At 33.4% G+C, this 20,155-nt stretch overlaps 1 protein-coding gene and 1 long non-coding RNA gene across 2 annotated transcripts; one reads left to right on the forward strand and one right to left on the reverse strand.

Annotated features, from left to right (window-relative positions):
* Positions 1-965: 965 nt before the first annotated feature.
* Positions 966-2,888, forward strand: LOC124364826 (ER membrane protein complex subunit 4; the record flags this gene model as incomplete). The annotated part of the gene is made up of 2 exons (XM_046820601.1): positions 966-1,113; positions 2,565-2,888. Coding segments are annotated over 2 exons (345 nt in total), but the record flags the coding sequence as incomplete, so codon positions are not given.
* A 1,935-nt stretch (positions 2,889-4,823) lies between these two features.
* On the reverse strand, positions 4,824-19,530 carry LOC124364827. The gene is made up of 3 exons (XR_006922659.1): positions 19,340-19,530; positions 10,717-10,770; positions 4,824-5,159 (listed from the first exon to the last, which is right to left on the reverse strand). It is a non-coding gene; the product is annotated as an uncharacterized LOC124364827 (long non-coding RNA).
* Between the last annotated feature and the right edge of the window lie 625 nt (positions 19,531-20,155).

Below are 20,155 nucleotides of genomic sequence, written 5' to 3' on the forward strand. Positions count from 1 at the left end.
CAATCCAGACATAATTCGCAGAGCCACCACAAATATTTTACGTCGAGCAGAGTGCTGTGTGCATTGTGAAGGAGGGAATTTCAAACAGTTACTAAACTAAGGTTAGTTATTTCGTTAGCATTTATTTTTTTTTGCAATAGTAAGTGAAAATAAAAGTTTATAAAAACATGTACGTTCAGCAAGAAAAAAAGTGTAACCGATTTTGTCTATTCTTCGTACGTTATTTAATTTAATTAAAAATTGATTTTCTTAAAGTTTACGTATAATTTTTTATTGGCTTATTTTACATCATTATCTTAAGAAATTAATTCTTTACAAGTTTTGTTTAAAGAATTTTATGTGTTTGTTACACATTTAACAAAGTTAATCTACTTGAAACCTAAATGAGACTTGTTTCTGGACACAGAATTTTGCGTATTTCTTCAGATATCTTAAAAATTACTGCAGCTAGAGGTCTGGTACCAATTTTATTCAATTTTTCAGTTCAATTTGCATAATATACATTAAATTTTACGTCGTGGGTAACGCCCAAAATAATTTAATAGGGCTCCCTTTTAACGGTGGCACTGAAATCTGGGCGAAATCTTTCACCCTGTATAGCTCGCTAACTAAGCGTTTCTGGACCTATGTGTATATGAAATTTTTTTCATTATTTTCACCGTAACAACAAGTCCTGACAGTTTCTCCGTTTCTTCATGGGACACCCTGTATATCCCACCAAATACATTCAGGTATATGCATGGAGAGTTAATAATATAACTTGTATTTTTACAGTGATATTTTATACTAGTCCATGATTTCAAATTTAATCCCCAATTGAATCTAATTAAACAGTTGTAATCTTCTGCCTGTAGACTTCTATGAGATATGTAAAACTATGTATAATTGCAATTACTTAGTTTTGGACAAGTTGGCTATCATTATAGTTATTATACAACATTAATGTTTTGGAAGTAATTTGAATATTTTATGAAATATATTATGTATTATTTCAGGTACCCATGAATTTATTCATCATGTACATGGCTGGAAACTCAATATCCATTTTCCCGATAATGATGGTCGGAATGTTGATAATTCGACCAATTAAAGCACTCTTCACAATGCAGACCAGTAAGTTTGTACTGTAATTACCGTTTTACTTGAGAACTATACAATGGAGGTGGTGAATTTAATTATTTATGTAGCAAATGTTAAATTTAGTTTACTTAATAAAATATTTTTGGAAAACTATTATGTAAAACTCATGTTACAGTTCAATATTATTGTAGCTTTTGTATAGATCTTTGTTTTTTGTGATCTGTACATGTTGTGTGGATCAATCCCAAAAGGAATTTACTAGGCTACATAAGAATGTCTTAGTTGTTGAAAGAATAAAATGAGGTGTTTAGGACAATCATAAACCAGTTAAGCTATTTTGAATTCAACCATTTTAAATGAAAACCAAGAAATTCACTGTTATGTGACAACCCTCATGTATTGTATCACACAAGTCTGTAGTTTTTCTTTGAAATCTATAGTAATGCTTAGGTAGATTTTTACTAAAAGTTGAGAATACAATGTGATGATGTACATAGATTTTTACTAAAAGTTGAGAATACAATGTGATGATGTAGAATATATTTTTACCATTACTTTGTGTCCTTCTATAATGTCACTAAAAAACGAATAATGTCCTTCATGTTAGGAGTGAGGCATGACAAGCATGTATACAATGAATCATCTTATCAGTACATATGCATTACAGTGGATGTAACAGTACAGTGAATGCTATACCGAGAGATGTTGTTATTGTCTTGCTATATTATAGTTACATTTAGATTTGACTTATACTGTTTAAAATGTAGGAAGGGGGAAAAACCGTTTTAATTGCTGATTTTTAAATTATAAGATTAAACATACTGAGAAGAAACAACAAACAGTTCAAAACTATTTTCTGTTTTTTTTAATGTTTTTAATTTTATACTAATAAATTATGGTTTACTTTGGAGTTTAAAATTGACTTTATTATATTATGTTTTTTGAATAGTGTAAATTACGGGAGTTGGTGGCAGTGTTTCATAATTATTGAAGGGATTAATGTTACCATTACAAAGGGGTTGTGAAAAATGTTAGCATTATGTAATTAAGAGACAGCTCCTTAAACACCCTGTATAGAAATTAAACGTAATGTAAAATTTAAGTCTATAGCATAGTTTGTTCTCAAGATATTGTGTTGGAAGGCAGACAGAAATAAAACTTTTCCAGCCCCTCATGTGATAAGCTTCACTAACGCTCAGCCAATTGTTGTTATACAATGTTTGTATTACATTTTACCAACTTATTCTTGTTGGAATAGAATATTTAATTTATAAACAAACACTCCAATAACTATTCAATTTTATTTTGTTTTTGTAAAATTTAACAATTATTGGAGTGTTTGTTTATAAATTAAGTAATATTTGTATTGTCAAACTCAAATAAAAGATACAAATCTGAACTCAATTGTTACAGTCAATTAGTTATGCTTAAATTTATAATTTAACATTTTGCAAAACAAAACTAAGTGGATTGTTGTTTTTCAGCATTCAAGATGATTGAGGGTAGTCATGCAGCTGGACAGAAGATCGTGTACTTCCTGGGTAACATAGTGAATGTGGCACTGGCCCTTTACAAATGCCAGTCGATGGGTCTGTTGCCGACCCACACCTCGGACTGGCTGGCGTTTGTGGAGCCTCAGATCCGGATGGAGTATAGCGGTGGAGGAGCTGTCCTCACATAGCCTTTGCCCAACCACAACACCTTTATTGTTCACCAGATTTTACATTCTTATAAATTTTAGAAATTAATGTACATAATAAAAATTTCTTAATTATATAAATGTAAAATAAATCAAAAATGCATATTAAGAGGTTCGTCTTTTACTTCCACCTTTTTCAATAGTGACAGAATAAAATATAATGTGTCAAAAGATCACCAGAAACATTAATGTTCTGTTCAAATATAGTTTTTTAATTTGTTATCTAAAATTTATTAGGCCCTGATCTTGTCAAACATATATAAAAGATCAAGTTGTGCATATTCTGCCTACTGTGATATTTGTCTAAATTTTCTTTACATCGAATCAAACATGAAAATATATATAAATACTTGGCAGTGTCATAACTTGGAGTTCTTTAAATGATAGTTGAGTTTATTATTTGTTATTTTTTGCGTGTATTTATTGAAAACAATGCGCTATAAACTAACTTCTACCATTGGTTCACAGAGGAAATTTACTGAATGACTTTGTATATGTTATATATAAACTATAAATATTTAAAGTTAACAAACCTGACGATATCAATTGCATTTGTAAATGTTATTGCAAAAGATAAATAAAATCTCAAATCTTAAAAAACTTGTAAATATTTGTATCGATTTTTCTTGGTGTTCTGTGAGTGGCTACATGTGTTATAGCTTTATGAAAAACTTCTATTTATAATGGGTGTCAGATATAGAAATTGAATTTTAGAAAAAAATCAAATCCAAATTGCAGAAAAAGTATAATAGCAAACTTATTTTCCATGGGCAAGTTCCTGGAATGCAACCCAGTTGCTTTTTAGGCTTTTGATATATGTTTATTGTTACTTTAATTGTAAACATTATTTTATAAATGTTTACTTGTAACTGTTATATTTGCATTGTTTTATATATAATGAAGTCTACTGAGAGAAAAAAACTTAGGATTTGTGATGCATGTCATACAATTCTGTAAAATTGTTAAAATTTATGACAACAAAAAGTTATTGCATTAAAATTGACACCATATTTTGTAATCAATGTCTTCATGGCTATTTTTATTTAGTTTTCTTACAATATTATAATCCATTATGTACAATTGCCATTTGGATCACTTAAAATAGTCAACAGATTACTTTTTGAACACTTCACAAAATAGTCTATAATACCTTTTTGGTTAAAGAAATAATTTTGTTTTTGGGTGACTCTGGCAATTATTTGATTGAGCGTTTTTAGGTTTCAGGCAAATAATTGTGATTCCATGTTGTTTTATCCGCAGATATTGCAAGTTTCCTAGATTTTACAAAAATAACTTCAAAGCGTTCTTAAAATACCGTATATTGAAAGGACTTTGAATAGTGCAATTTTTTTCAAAACCTATCAACCTGCATGCTTCAAATACAAATCAATAATCTAAAATTCCTCCAAGAAATACTACTAATATGGAAATTAAACTCAACGTACATAATCTGTCATCACTTCAACTATGCATAGTTTTCAAATCACTATCTTCTTGACACAGACAGAGTTCGTCTGATACTGTAATTGATTGTGTACCAATTTCTAGGCCTGTCTATTGTGTTTTATTTTAACTGTAACATCTTTATAAATAACATTATTATAGACAATCTAATATAAACTAACTAAGAATGTAACTTTAGAAAATCAGAACAGTTTTCAAAATAAAAACAAATTTCTTAAATCTTCTGGATAATAAATTTGAACTGCCCCCGCTTTATTCAAGAGCGGTTCTTTGTGCCCTCCAGAGTAAAACAGTTTTACTGTCTGATATTTTTCTACAAATCAATCCGGAATGCAATTGTTTTTACTTTCTGATCATTGTCCAATTTGATCAGGTTTTCAGTAGTAGGCTAACATAGCCTCAGCCAATGCAGTATACTGTTATTAATTATTCGTCTTATGTCAATTACAGTTTAATTTTACAAAAGATTTAATCTCAATATCTTCATCTATCCTGAATCCCGGTGAGTTGTGGCTGAAATTAAGCCCCACACTAAAGTTTATGGAGCACGCTTCCAGGGTTATATGAATGAGTCTGCAACAACATTGATTGTATTTTAATAGTACAGTAAAATGCAATAACAGAATGGCAGTAATAAAATTACATATGTGTATATAGTATAATCTTTACACACAGTAGCTTCAAAATAATAATGTCAAGGAATTTTTAATATGACCATACCACATAGTGGGATGTCTAAATGAACAATCTCAAATCAAATATCGCCAATTAAATAAATTATCCTATATATACAGTACATAATTTAATACAATTACAGCTACTTATTCTACACATTCTATTTATCTTTCTTCCCCGCATCTTCCATGTACTTGAGCAACTTTTGCCACAGTGTCCCAGGATCATCTACTCTTTGTATCTGCACACAAGAAAAATTATGATAACAGACGCAGTAAAACACTACTATATGCATTGTAAGAGAAAATATTCATTTGACATAAACATACAGAAATGTTTTTATTCAATCATATTTTACCACACTACATACAAGCTATCAAACATATATAAATGTTACAAACCATGGTGCAAAATCATTGTTTGTTAATATTTTAAAGGTACAATTTGTATATTCAGACAGTATGCTGTTAGGCATCTATTTTATAAACACTAATTGTCTATAACAGTGTAGCTTTTGTATAAAGTCTATAAATATTATGAGGGGTTTCAATACATTTTAATAGCAGTGTCCATTTTAAAGTAAACATGTCTGTCTATGTGGTTTGCTGGTTCTGCTAGAAAACTGCCGGTGCGTCTTACTTCTTTATTAGCACTCAATTGAATCATAAAACTACAGGAACTATAACTGAGAAACAGTTTCTGATTATTGTACAGTTCTGCTCACGATTCAGAAAGTCAGACATGAGAATATTTCATTTGGTTAGGTTCATGGTCGTTTTCCTGAAGCACACCTGTTTGCAACCGGATCAATACGTTATTTTCTATCTTTGTAACTCACATACCGTCTTTCAGGTAGTAATTTATTACTTAAAAACGCCGGACATGAAAATATAAGATGTAAACTTGTAGAGTAAGTGAGGTGCCCTGTGTAGTCTCGTTACTACTATATACTTTCAACCAAACCAGACAGGATCATTAATTAATAGCCTAATGTCGTTTGTACCACTCACTTGACTGATCTCTCACTGAATCGATAAAACCGAACTTTATTCTGTATAAACATGTCCTGATCATCAGTTACTGAATATCTAAAAAAAAGTAATCCAACAATATCTAAATTATATATCTTACATTCATTTAAATTGATATTGTACAAGTGCGAATATTTCTGAACCCAGATTACAAATTTTGAAAAAATAACTATTTATACACAGTAAAACTACAAGAATAGGCTATTACACAATTAATTTAAATACATGGTATACTCATATTTTCAACAAAGGAATAAAATCTGTGGGCAAAAAAGGGTTTCCACGTGAAAGCTGAGTCTATGTACAAACTCAATTTACTGAATTTGGTTAACACGTTAGTCTAATCTCAAGTAAAGGTAAAGATCTAATCACGAGGGTGTGGTTCGATGTTACAACCATGTTGGAAGACTGCATTTGGCTGGAAACATTTTTGACAAATGAAGACGCAAAAGACATTAAAAGAAATGAAATTCAAGCAATAGCTTGGAAAGTACCCAAACTCAAATCCAGATGCCTTGAACTACATCTCTCGCAATAATCTTCCTGACTTTGCTCCAAATCTATTCCTCACCCAATCTTGTTGACTTTACCTGTGTCTGTTGCTAACTAATAGTCAGCGCAGTTTCTTGAAACTAATGATTATTAAAACTTAAATTCGCTTGAAAGTGACCCAGGAAAGACTTTAAGGGCTATCCATCCTATCAATAGAATAACACCATAGATTTAAATAAACTGTGTAATCCTTGGAAAAAAAACTGTAACAAATTAAATCATTAATAAATCCTAAAACTTTTGAAAGTAAAGTTATTTCTACTGAATTGGAAAAGAGTTGTTTTTTTTATTTATTAAGTTCCTATATTTGGAGTGAAACACAACAACATGAAATATTCTGTTGTATTGGTAATTAAAATCTTGTTATCTTTAAAAACACGCCATTGAAGAATTTCTGTTTTTTTTTTAGTGTTTCTGTGTAGGGGGGAGAGGAGAATGATGGAGTTAGTGTTGAGTGGCAAAAGAGTACTTTGAGACCACCAGAATAGCTTGTGTTGGTCCTGGCTATCTGACCTCATGAAGTTACCATAACTCTTGTGAACATCTCGTTCCACCAAGGTACATTCATTCAGGAGAGATCCAGTCGAGAAGTTACAAAGACTGATCACACACGAAAGAATTAATTGGCAATAAGATCATTCAAGCCATTTAAATCTCCTGGAGCAGATGGAGTTTTTCCAGCCCTTCTTCAAGAGGGGCTGGACATCCTATTAAATACTCTAATCCTTCTGTTCAGAAGCAGTTACGCTTTAGGATATATTAAAAAAAACTGGAGGACAGCACTGGTGGCGTTCATGCGGAAAAAAGACAGGGATCCAACTCGTACAGACCCATAAGCTTAAACCTCCTTCATTGTGAAAACTACATAAAAAATAATAAATAGACACATTAGGGATGAAATTTTACCAGTTCACCCACTTAGTCTCACTCAACATGCTTATATAGAAGATAAATCAACTACCACAGCTTAGTGGAAGCGGTGGAGAACACCTTCAACGAAAAAGAAGTCCTAGTCAGCGTCTTTATGGACATTGAAGGAGTTTTCGACCAAGTTGCATATCAATCCATGGAGACTACTATGGAATGTTTTGGAATTTCCTTAGATGTAGTCAAATGGACAGTAGCCCTCCTAAAAAGCAGACAAGTAAAGGCAAAGTACGGAGACGAATCACCCGCAATCACGGCCCGGAAAGGCTGCCCCCAGGGGTGAGTTCTGTCTCCTCTCCTGTAGATGATCTTCTTACCAAAGCAGAGAAGAGGGGAACAAGGCTAATATGCTAAGCGGACGACCTAGTGCTTATGGTCAAAGGAAAAAACAAAGGCGCGCTGGAATGCCTAATTCAAGAAGAATTAAACCTCATAAGCAACTGGTGTCATGGGGAAGGTCTAAGGATCAACCCATCTAAAACAAATATGATAACCTTTACCAGGAAAAGAAAGTTTCAGCTTACACACCCTGTCCTGGAAGGAATCAGAATAAAACAAACAAAGGAAGTGAAATATCTGGGGATAATCCTGGATGAGAGGCTCACTTGGAACTCACATATTAAGAACATAATATCCAAAGCGACAATGGCACTTGGGGCCTGTAAGAGACTATTGTTACAGTTTTGCTTTGAAAAGTTAATAGTTCATATTATTTCATGTTTGTTTATAAAAGATTAATAAATAATTTAGGAGTTTATACCACATAAGTACACACATACACACACAGGAATCCATACAAGAAGAAGAACATACACCCATGCAATTTTGATAACTTACAATAAACATATATAAATCAATAGATTTTAAAATTAAGAAAAACTAGCAACCTATTTTAGAGTTAAAATTAACATAAAACAAATTATCATACATATAAGATAGAAACACATAAACTATTGTAAAATTGAATCATCAGATAAAAAAAAATAACTTCTTTAGACCAAATACCACAGAATACATTAAATCTTAATATCAAGGAGATTGTTATGCAAAGTAAGTTTACAACACCTGGAGTTATAAAGTGAATTTAGATCAGCTGGTGAATTTACAATAATGGAATTTTTATTCTTTTGAAGGATGGCTTAATAGAAGACTGGGAAGAAGCTTTTCTCATCGAAGTTAATAAACATTTTATTTATTAAACACAGTAATACTTTTATTATTTGTATTAAATTGGTGAATCTCGATTTTTGAATCCAAGAACAGAAAAGACATTTACTAGATGATGAACACTTGAATATTGGATGACAACCAGAACTCTCAGATCTGCAAAGATTACTACTACCAATATTAAATCTACACTAAGCTGACAAGGATGATTGGAAGATGAATACAGTAAGTGTCAATGGAACATACAAAGTAAAACTGGATTTGAATTCAAGTAAGATCTACCCAATTTATAATTCCACATTTTTCAAAATTTAAACTTATTTTGTATAAATTCAAATTTAACATGTACCACAATTTTTCCTATGTTGGATATATTTTTTTTTATGTGCCCATGGCAGTATAATCCACGAAACCCTCTATGTGACATATAAACTCAATAGCAATTATTGTAAATCAAACGTTTATTTATTTATATCAATAGTTAGTTAAGCAAAGGGCAAAGTACGGGTTAATAAATAAATAAAGCAAAAAGAACATTTTAACACTATTTTGATTTAAATGGGGATTGAAACCCAAAATGATATACTGGATATATGAAACTATAATAAAACCGATGGTCATATATGCTGCCTTAGTGTGGTGGCCGAAAGTAGAACAAACAACAGCTGCTAAAAGGCTACAGAGTCTTCAAAGGCTAGCTTGCTTAAGCAATACAGGAGCGATGAGCTCCTGCCCAACAGCCAGTCCTGGGATACACTCCTCTGGGGCAGAGGTGATGAGAACAGCTGCTCTAAGTGCAATGAAGCTTCTAGGAATAAAAGAAAATAAATACTACCTCCTTAGAAGGTCACATGAAGATAATGCAGGCATTTCATGAGGCTGAAATGCTAAACAATGTGTTAGAAGCAATGGTTAAGAAATACTCCTTTGAAAAACCATATATTGCTTCAATAAATGGAAGGGAGAAATGGATTAAAAAGGAGGCCTACCCTACAAAAGGAGTCCTGAAGTTTTACACAGATGGATCACGCCTTGACTCTAGGGCAGGATACGGAATATACGGACCAGGAGTTAACATAGCAGTGCCCCTGGGAAAACATGTCACGGTCTTCCAAGCGGAAGTCATGGCAATAGACTCATGTACCAGAAGACTGATACAAATGAGGACAAAATGATTAAAATACTTAATACTTTCTGATAGTCAGGCTGCACGAAAGGAATTTGATGACTATTCATTTGACTCAAAAGCAGTCTGGGAATGTAAGAATGCTCTAGCTAAGCTGGCAACGAATAACAGAGTAACACTCGGTTGGGTGCCAGGTCATGAGGGCATTCATGGAAATGAAAAAGCAGACATCCTCGCCAAAAAGGGAGCGGAGTCCATAATGGTGGGGCCTGAACCAGGTTGTGGGATAGCTTTCTCCAACAGCAAAGCTCTTATTAAAAATTGGGAAAAGAGGATAAGAAACATTAATAATTGGAGTAGAGCCTCAGGATTAAGACGATCCAAAATGTTTATCTCTCCTTACGCTAAAGGGTGGGCAACTCTCTTGGATCAGAGTAAGGAGGGTATAAGACTGTTATTAGGACTGATGTTGACAGGACATGGCCCCCTAAGGAAACATATTATGAGGGTGGGCCTTAGCCAGACTGATGAATGTAGACTCTGTGGATAAGAGGAGGGAGGAATCAGCAGACCATATTTGGTTAGATTGTCCTGCCATCTTAGAAATTCGGAAAAGATTCCTTGGAGCATATCTCCCACTGGGATATCCCACACTCAGCCACTAGGATATCAGAGAACAGGAGCCCTCAAATCTGATAGGCTTCTGCAAAAGCTTCGGACTTTGAAGACACAAATTTAAATAAGGGAGGCGCAAAGGTCCTTTTAGTACTAAGCGCGGGGACAAACCATCCTTTTCCCTCAGGACTAAAAAAAATAATAAAAAAAGGTACATTCATTTTGCAGCAGGCGTTAGTGTAGAGTGTGAGCATTGTATTACATGCTGTGTAAAAATCTTCATTGAGACGTGACAATATTAAAATAATTCGTAATAAAAAGCTAAATTAAATTTAACTTATTTTTAATAAACCTTGTTTTTGGAAAAGGACAAATTTTACCTCATAGTTTTGTGCAGCATACACGCCAGAGTAAAACCCGATAGCAAATGTTACCTGAAAATGTTGAACAGAAACATATAATACAATTTATTATAATAAAATCAAGCCTATATACTCATAATTTGATAAAATATGCCTATAGGTTGCTAAATCTTATACTCGATTTTGAAATATTATACTTAAAAAAAATCTTATCAAAGGACAGATAACAGGGAGACCTAAGCTAATATCATGAGTCTACGTGTGATACAAGTAGTACAGATTTGATGTATGCCTTAAGTATACTTTTATAACTAATGTACTGAAATGCTCCTTATTCGTGTTAATTAAGGTCCTGTCTAAAGTCCTTAAAAGTAACCTTTAAGGAAGAACATAATAAACCTATATTCAGGACACATAAGACAGGAGCAATATAAAAAGGTATTTAACTTCTACTTCCCTATCACTTTGCCTCATCCTGTCAAAAGACATTAAAATAAAGAAGGATCCAGTTAAACGATTATCTCTCACTCACCTTGTTTGCTTCCGACTTGACCATAAAGTCTACACAGAAAGAACACTATTTCTTTACTTACTGAGTAAATTACATGTCATTGTAACAATCAGTTTTTGTTTTCTCCGATGTTGGCGAGAAGGAGACCACTCAGTCCCTACTATTTGTTATTAGACTATACATACGTACTTATAATAAATATAAATCATTAATTTAACAATTACAAGTGCTCAAGCGAGCTGAGCTTGAATCTGTGTTACCATCTTGAAGGATGTTTTTTTTGCCAGAAGTGCGGGGTGGTGCTAGAACTTTTCCGACCTCAGGTCATGTTGGATGATCTGGGACATAATCTGAGGTAGGGAAAGTACCAATCAGAAATGCTTCTGGCAATTAGTACGGGCTTAGCTGACCCTGCACTTCTGGCAAGAGAAGAAATACATCCCTTCATATTATACCAAACTTCAAGCTCATATCATGTAAGCACTTGTAAACGTTATCTTTGACTTTTGTACTACTAGTAAGATATTTATGATAACCTAATCTAAACCTACTTATATCACACTCTAACAAGTAGTTTATAGGGACAGAGTGGCTTTCTTTTGGGAGGCAGAAAACAAGAATCGATCGTCATAACGATATGTAATTTCCACAGTAAGCCAAATAATGTTTTTTCTTATAATGTTGTTTTTTTAGGTCCTCAGTAAGAAAAACTATTCAAAAATAGAGGATCAAAATAGTGGCCTCCGGATAATACCAAAGTACCTCTAAATTTTAAACTGAAACACTGAAAATTTGGAGTTACACTGTCAGAAGATCTGATTTTTTTAGACATTACCTGTAATAAATTTCCTGGGAGCAAAAGAGTTAATATTTTATTGAACATCATTAACTATTATAACTTAATTTGAAAATAGCAGAATACGCTACAGTCTAACATGATTTTGTAGGCTTAAGTATAAAACAATAATTTACAACTTTTTTTAACACTTTGACTGATATGTAACAATATATCATTGTAAGTGAATTTGCCAAAAAGTGATACATAACGATATATTGTAATGTATTGTATAGTAATTAATTACTATTGGTTGATTATATTAATGTGTATAATAATTAAATATCGTTTGATAATTTTTGATAAAATGATTCTGCTGATGACAGTGCTGGGTCAAGATGGAGGAAGGCAATGATTCACCTTACAATTATTAGTTCTTTTGCTGAATTGAGTGGGCCAAACCATTGTCCTCAACCATATTCTAAACCAATAGAGTACTTCATTCAAGTTGTTCTTGGCAACAACTATACTGATTGTTTTTGTAAATGAAACAAATCGATATGCAAGATCCTATATTGCTAAAAATCATGAAACTTTGTTTCCTTTTAGCCGAGTCAGGAAATGGGTAGATGTAACCTTGCTGGAAATGAAAGCATTTTTGTCAAAAATTTTAAACATGGGAATGATAACCAAGCCAAGTATAACCAGCTACTGGGACACTCACTTTACAAATGCTACCCCCTTTTTGACAAGATTATAACATGCAACCGATTCCAAATAATTTTAAAATGGTTCTATATTGTAAATGTCAGAAAACTTATTCTACATGGAAATCCCAACTATGACCCTTGTGGTAGATTTCAACCCATTATTGATCATTTAAATAAGTTGTTCAAACTTTACTACTCCCCAATACAGGTTCTGTCTGTTGATGAATCGTTGGTTGGCACGAAGAAACGAGTCGGATTGACTCAGTACTTTCTAAAAAAGAAACTCATAAATGGGAAATTAAACTTTGGGTCCCTTGTGACTGAATAACACATTATTGTGTAGCTTTCTACTGCTACCGAGGAGCATAGAGAACTCAGGAAAATGAAAGAGTTGTAGAAACTGGCTTAGGGAGCTCAGTTGTCATGCAACTGTTGTGAATGGCAAATTGCTTGAAAAAGGGACACCATTTGTATCTTGACAACTTTTTCACCTCTGTATCTCTTGCCAGGACTCTGCATAACCATAATACTTTCATCACTGGCACTCTAAGAAATGACAGAATATATATATATATATATATATATATATATATATATATATGACTTTTGGTTGCAGTATAATGAGCAGGCTTTACCACAATCAAATAATTGATATTTATTACTATGTAAACTACCAAAACCAAAATGTCAAACTGAATTACACTTTAAGCATTTAAAATTATGGTATAGTTGTCATTTTATATCTAAAAAGGAAATAATTTAATGAAAAATAAAAATCTATCTAGGCTATGTGTATTTATTAAATGTTAAAAACAAAGCAGTCTAACATTTAAGTTACTTTTTATTATTTTGAAGTATAAAAGTGTCTGACAGCTTGTAGCCTAACACAAATAATGCATGTCCATCGACATTTTAGTTGTGGCCACTACTCAAATAACATACAAATGATTTTACTTCGTTTAAATTAATTTTGGACAATATTGTTATTTAATACAATAAAAGAGCTGACAATAATTAATTTTAAATAACTATAATTGTAGTATGTTTTTGTACTCAATAGTTTACTTATTCCTAATTTATAATTAGACTCCCTGATTTGATTGTGGTGGTGGCCACTTACTATACTGCAGCCTAACGTTTTACTGCGTTCAATAGGTTAAATTTGGAACATTTTAGAAATTAAGCGATATTGTTTTTATTGTAAGAAATTTAACGGTACTTTGGGATTATACCGACCACACCCAGACATGAATCGTTATTTCACATTTCGTTTCTACTGATTACTAGATTAGCGTAGAACAATATTTCGTCAATATAAAACAGGAATTGTCTTATCGCAAACACCTCCCCATCCTCAGACAGAGGTCAAAGTCGAGCGTCTAGTAGATAACGTGATTGCAGAGTCTCGCCGCCCGTTCAGCTGGTGCATCGCTTTGTTGTACTTCCGTGTTTTACCTCTACATTTCTCCAAACACAAAAATTCAACAAAAACAAACATTTACCAAACTAAACTTTTTATTAAAAAAAACACTCAAAACTTGTTTTTATTCTTGATCACATTCCGCCACCCAAAATGCGAGTGCCTCCGGCCATCAGCGCGGGCTTCGGCAGCACCTTCGGTGCTGCCCCGCGCTGATGTCGACGAAAGAAAAACATCCCTCGAGATAGTACCTATCAGTAAAATATCAAATTCTAGAGGGGCTAATCAGAAATATAAATTGAATTGTAATGGAAAGGCAATGATGTACCGTGCAAATCACGTGATGCCGCGCGGCCTGCCGTAATCAGGATTCTCGAGAAAGATAAGATAACAGCGACAACAATACCGATCACAATACCTGGAAATGCTTGTAAGTTTGTAATTTTGTAATTGAAGAGTTGTTTTTTCGTTCTATCATGTTTTGTTTCTATAAATTTCTATTTTTGTGTTCTTCATACTGGTGTGGTCGGTATAATCCCAAAGTACCAATTTAACCTCTGATTCAGCAGTAAAAATAAATTATGAATTTATTCACTAAAACCATCATAATTTCTGTCAACCAACTGATTTAAATGTTCAATTTAAAATGTATAAATAATTATAATGATAATACGAGGGCCATCCGGAAAGTAGTACCCGTTTCCGCCGCGTGAGGCGCTGACGACGCGAGTAGCCGCCGGTCAAGGTCAGATCGCTTCAGTGGCTTGTCTGCCTTCTCTGTTACAAGTTCCGTGATGCTAGCATTGCCTGTGTTGTTTCTGAAAAGGCATTCCGAATCAACTATAGGGAAAATATGCTGTGGGTCAGAAAACCTATGTGAGGCCTCTCCTAATAATAGCTTATAGAGAGAGAAAATCCAGTGCATCTTAGTTTTTTTATTTTGTCAACTGAATTTCAGGCTGCCTCAGAGACTTACTCAATCAGAAAAAGTGGACACGTATTGATAAGGGCAAAAACAAAATTTGCTTGTCAGTGCAATAATGGTATGGGTATGGGGTGGTATTGACTCAACCAGCCAGATGTTATGTACATGGACAAGCGCAGGACCATGAAGCATGCCAAAAAAGTAAATTCCACAAAATCTTCAGGATGGTGGAGATGGCCCATCATCAGTTAGGACATTACCTGAGAAAAAATAAAAATTGTGCTGAACTTGTTAAGGGGATAATCATCCTGAAGAAAAGAAGCGGTGGTCTCACACGGTGTGTTTAAGGCGCGGTCTAGTACATGCAGAATGTCTCGTCAAGAATGTTTGCCCTTAAAATTTCAAAAACAGACAGAAATCTGTATATAGTGTAAATATTAACTTTTTTTATCAGTATTGTGTTTTGACAGTAGACAAATTTTGGTACTTTGGGATTATACCGACCACACCAGTATGAAGAACACAAAAATATAAATTTATAGAAACAAACATGATAGAACGAAAAAACAACTCTTTAATTACAAAACTTACAAGCATTTCCAGGTATTGTTGTCACTGTTATCTTATTTTTCTCGAGAATCCCGATTACGGCAGGCCGCGCGGCATCACATGATTATTTAAGTTTTTAGCACGGTACATAATTGCCTTCCCATTACAATTCAATTTATATTTCTGATCAGCCCCTCTAGAATTTGATATTTTACTGATAGGTACTATCTCGAGGGATGTTTTTATTTCATTGACATCAGCGCGGGCTTCGGCAGCACTTTTGGTGCTGCCCCGCGCTAAAGATAGTACCAAAAGTGCTGCCGAAGCCCGCGCTGATGGCCGGAGGCACTTGCATTTTGGGTGGCGGAGTGTGATCAAGAATAAAAACAAGTTTTGAGTGTTTTTTTCAATAAAGAGTTTAGTTTTTGTTTGGTAATGTTGTTTTTGTTGAATTTTTGTGTTTGGAGAAATGTAGGGGTAAAACACGGAAGTACAACAAAGCGACACACCAGCTGAACGGGCGGCGAGACTCTGCTATCACGTTATGTACTAGACCGCTCGACTTTGACCTCTGTCTGAGGATGGGGAGGGGTTTGCGATAAGGCAATTCCTGTTTTATATTGACGAAATATTGTTCTACGCTAATCTAGTAATCAGTAGAAGCAAAATGTCAAATAACGATTCATGTCTGGGTGTGGTCGGTATAATCCCAAAGTACCCAAATTTTGAAGACAGAGGTCACATGAACATTTAATGCACAACATTCCATGTGTGTGAATTCCTGGATCTCTAAAAAATTGCCTGTCATGCATGCAAGTAAATTTTTATTATTTTTCCAATAACTAGAGCATTTTCTATTTCATACCCTTCCCATTTTCTGGATTTACTGAAAATAATATATACTTTAATGAAAAATCACTGCCAATACAAAATTTCCAAAAATATATTTAGTTTATTAGTAAGAAAGTGACAAATTTTGTGTAAATACTTTCTTAGGCTTTTTATATATATTTTTCCTTAATAAGATATTTAAAGATCTAAAGAGACTAGTTTCTGGTCTTGTTATTTTATAAAACTATAAATCTTTGGGGAGGGTAAGACAAGCGGACCCTGTTTTTTATATCGAAATTGGCAAGCGATATTACTTAACCATAATTATCGATATAATCAATTGATACTGATTAATTATTTTGGTAATTCTAAGCAATATATGGGTCAACCTCGATTTTTCTCATATTACAATATAATGTTCCAATAGTCAATTAGAAAAGGAAATGACTAGAATTTCTTGCTGGAAAGCAGTTATAGGGAGCAAGCAACCGCCAGACGGTCATGTGTTTTAAAATTGTTTTACATACATTACCTACATTATATTGTAATATGTAATAACAATTTATCAGTAATTTTTAATAAAAAAAGAATCACACACAATGCCTGCCCGCTGCGCAGCGCTTCGCGCTGCTTGCTCTTTTAGAAAATAAATTAACTCGAGTAGTTCCAAATTTGAATCCCAGATCACATCAGTGCCCCTGATCACTAATAGGTAATTCTAAGCAATATATGACCGTCTGGCGGTTGCCTGCTCCCTATAACTGCTTTCCAGCAAGAAATTCTAGTCATTTCCTTTTCTAATTGACTATTGGAACATTATATTGTAATATGAGAAAAATCGAGGTTGACCCATATATTGCTTAGAATTACCATTATTTTTAACAGTTAACTTAAATAATCTATATCAACAGCTGTAAACACTTTCAAATAATACATGTAAGGTAATATTTCAATTTTACATAAGTAACATTTGATCATTAAAAATGGCAGTCAATTTTAGAAAAATACACGACTGCTTTGAAAAATGATGACATTTTACTTCCTTTCAACATGTTGGACTCGTACCGAAAAACCCATTATGTGAAATTTGTGAGAAAGAAACAACTGTAACTGTGAGAGGAGCAAATATGGTTGTCTTCAGTTTTCCTAATTTTTGTTATAATAATTTGTTTAATCATGTTGGAAATATTAAATTAATATAAAACATATAATTGTTATTGAGGACTATACTTTTATATCGATTGATGGTCTAGGATTTGAGATACGAAGGTACCAGTAAGATTAAACGCCGGGGCGGCAAATCACGAATTTGACGTTACCAACGTATTCTGCTCACCCTCCTGAACAAAAAATATATATAGTACTAGGGGGTGCAAATGACAAATAACATGATTTTAGGGGGTATATTGATAAGTGGTAAAGTTTCTAATGTTTTTAATGTTCAGTTTGTGTGCTGTGTCTGGATAATCTGTTTACTTAAATATTATCTGCGGCCGGGACTGATAGCAGCCTGATAGCATACCTGTTATCTGAGTTGTCCGGGGCATAGGTCAGTTCTACACAAGATATTGTGTTCAGTAGGTCGGATTGAGTGAGTGAGTTTACAATGATGAATCAACCATCCACTAGTTCAACCAACCCTAGTGAATTGTGTGTGTCGGAGTGTTTCGTAGGGCACGTAAAGAGCTTACGTTTTAACCGAAACGAAATTATCTCTTTTTTAATAGAACAGGGCATTTTTAAAAATGAGTGTATTTGTTCGTCGTGCGGGTCGAGTGGTGTTTTTTAAACCGGGAGACTGTGTCGTTTCGTTGTGATAGACCACTTTTTTGTTGCTGCTGTTTAGCTATATCCGCCAACACACTAATGGTAAGTGTTCTCTGTTAATATCCATCTATATATTTGAGTTTTTCGTGATTTATTTAGTTTTTTAAACTTTACATAATTGCCTTTGCATTACATTTCAATTTATATTTTTGATCAGCCCCTCTAGAATTTTATATTTTACTGATAGGTACTATCTCGAGGGATGTTTTTCTTTTATTGACATCAGCGCGGGGCAGCACCGAAGGTGCTGCCGAAGCCCGCGCTGATGGCCGGAAGCACTCGTAATTAATTTTTTTCTCGAAATTAAGAAAAAAACATTATTAATTTTGATCAAAATTCTGCTCATTTCTGTAATTTCTCATTTACGTTTGCAAAGATGGCGGCGCAACCGATGACGTCATCATCACGAGGTTCAATCATTGGCCACAAAAGGTCACGTGACGCTAGACGTGGATGTAGAACATGGAGATATTACTGGAAAGTTATTTAATTTTTTATTTTCTAGAACTTCGTTATTTCTCATTTCCACCCCATCAAACCTTATACTTTTTTTTATATAGGACGATTCCAATAAGTTAAGAACGCAAAACTCGTATTTTTCCGCCCCGGCGGTTAATATGATAATTACCGATACGAATATTAGGTATCGATGATTACATTCTTTGATATAAAATACCGGGTCCGCTTATCGTACCCTACCCAAATCTTTTTGTAAAATACAACAAAAAAGTGCTTATTTCATCCTATCAATTTAAGGATCACCCATGTACAAATTCAATCAATTTTGGAAATTTTAACAATATTTTATTGATCAGTCAAAGGGTTAAAAAGTAGGCTTAGTCTACAATAAATTATTTTGCCAAATGAAGGACAGGTTTTATGGTCTTTAGACTAGAGTTATAACTATATATGTATAAATTGGTTATTTAAAATTTTATTTAATTAAATTCTTTATTCGTATAATACACTATCTATTAGGCTATCGAGCATAACCTAGCCTAGTAAAATTTAATCTTAATACCTATAACTAATTAGTGGAACTTAATTAGATTTAAGACACTTATATTACAGCAAAAATCAAAGGACCCCTTACCAGTGTTTTCAACATAACTGTTTTTGGTACAAATTTTCACTGAAGAAGCCTGTAAGTTTTCATTTGAAAAAATGTACACTGTGGAAGATATGAGGTTATTTTGCAACTTTAAATTTTAGGTTATGACATAACCTAGGCTATTTCTCAGCTAAAAACCAATCATGAATGCAGATTATTTTTTTTTATTTTTCCAGTTAACTAAAAAAGACGGCTTTGATGACGTAATGAAGCGACGTTCACTGTGATCTGGTTGTTTCTATAGATGTAAATGTGTATTAAATACAAAATGCAACATTATAAATAGGTCTGATGATGAATATGTATAAACTATTAAAACTGATATATAAACATTTTATAAAAAGGGTAATATCAATTTGTTTGTCAATTGGTAAGTCAAAGATGGAAGATTCTAGTGATGGATCTAATGGAAATCAGGAAGTCAGGATAGAACATTTCTGTTTGTCTGGCGTCTGCGGAATCCGTTAGATGTTCCTAACAACCTTATAAAAGAAGGGGAAGTAGCGGACTAATAGTCCGGTAGCATTATTTCTGTTTTACTTTTCTTTGAATGTCTCTAGAGCTTCCCTCGTGTGGTGTGATGTCCTTAGGCCGAGCACATTTTGCTTTTTCGCTTTCCCTCTCAAAATAGTTACATGGCCGACAAGAGCCAATCGGTTGTTAGATTTGACAAATAGTATCAGGTATACGGTGTATACAACTAATTATAAGATTAACTTTACCGCACCTCATTCATATATACTTTTCTGACAAAAATGGTGGACAAAGTTGTGCAAAATTTCTTTGAATGTCTCTAGA

The sequence above is a fragment of the Homalodisca vitripennis genome, chromosome 6 (assembly GCF_021130785.1).
Source record: "Homalodisca vitripennis isolate AUS2020 chromosome 6, UT_GWSS_2.1, whole genome shotgun sequence".
In the NCBI taxonomy this organism is placed as follows: Eukaryota; Metazoa; Arthropoda; class Insecta; order Hemiptera; family Cicadellidae; genus Homalodisca; species Homalodisca vitripennis.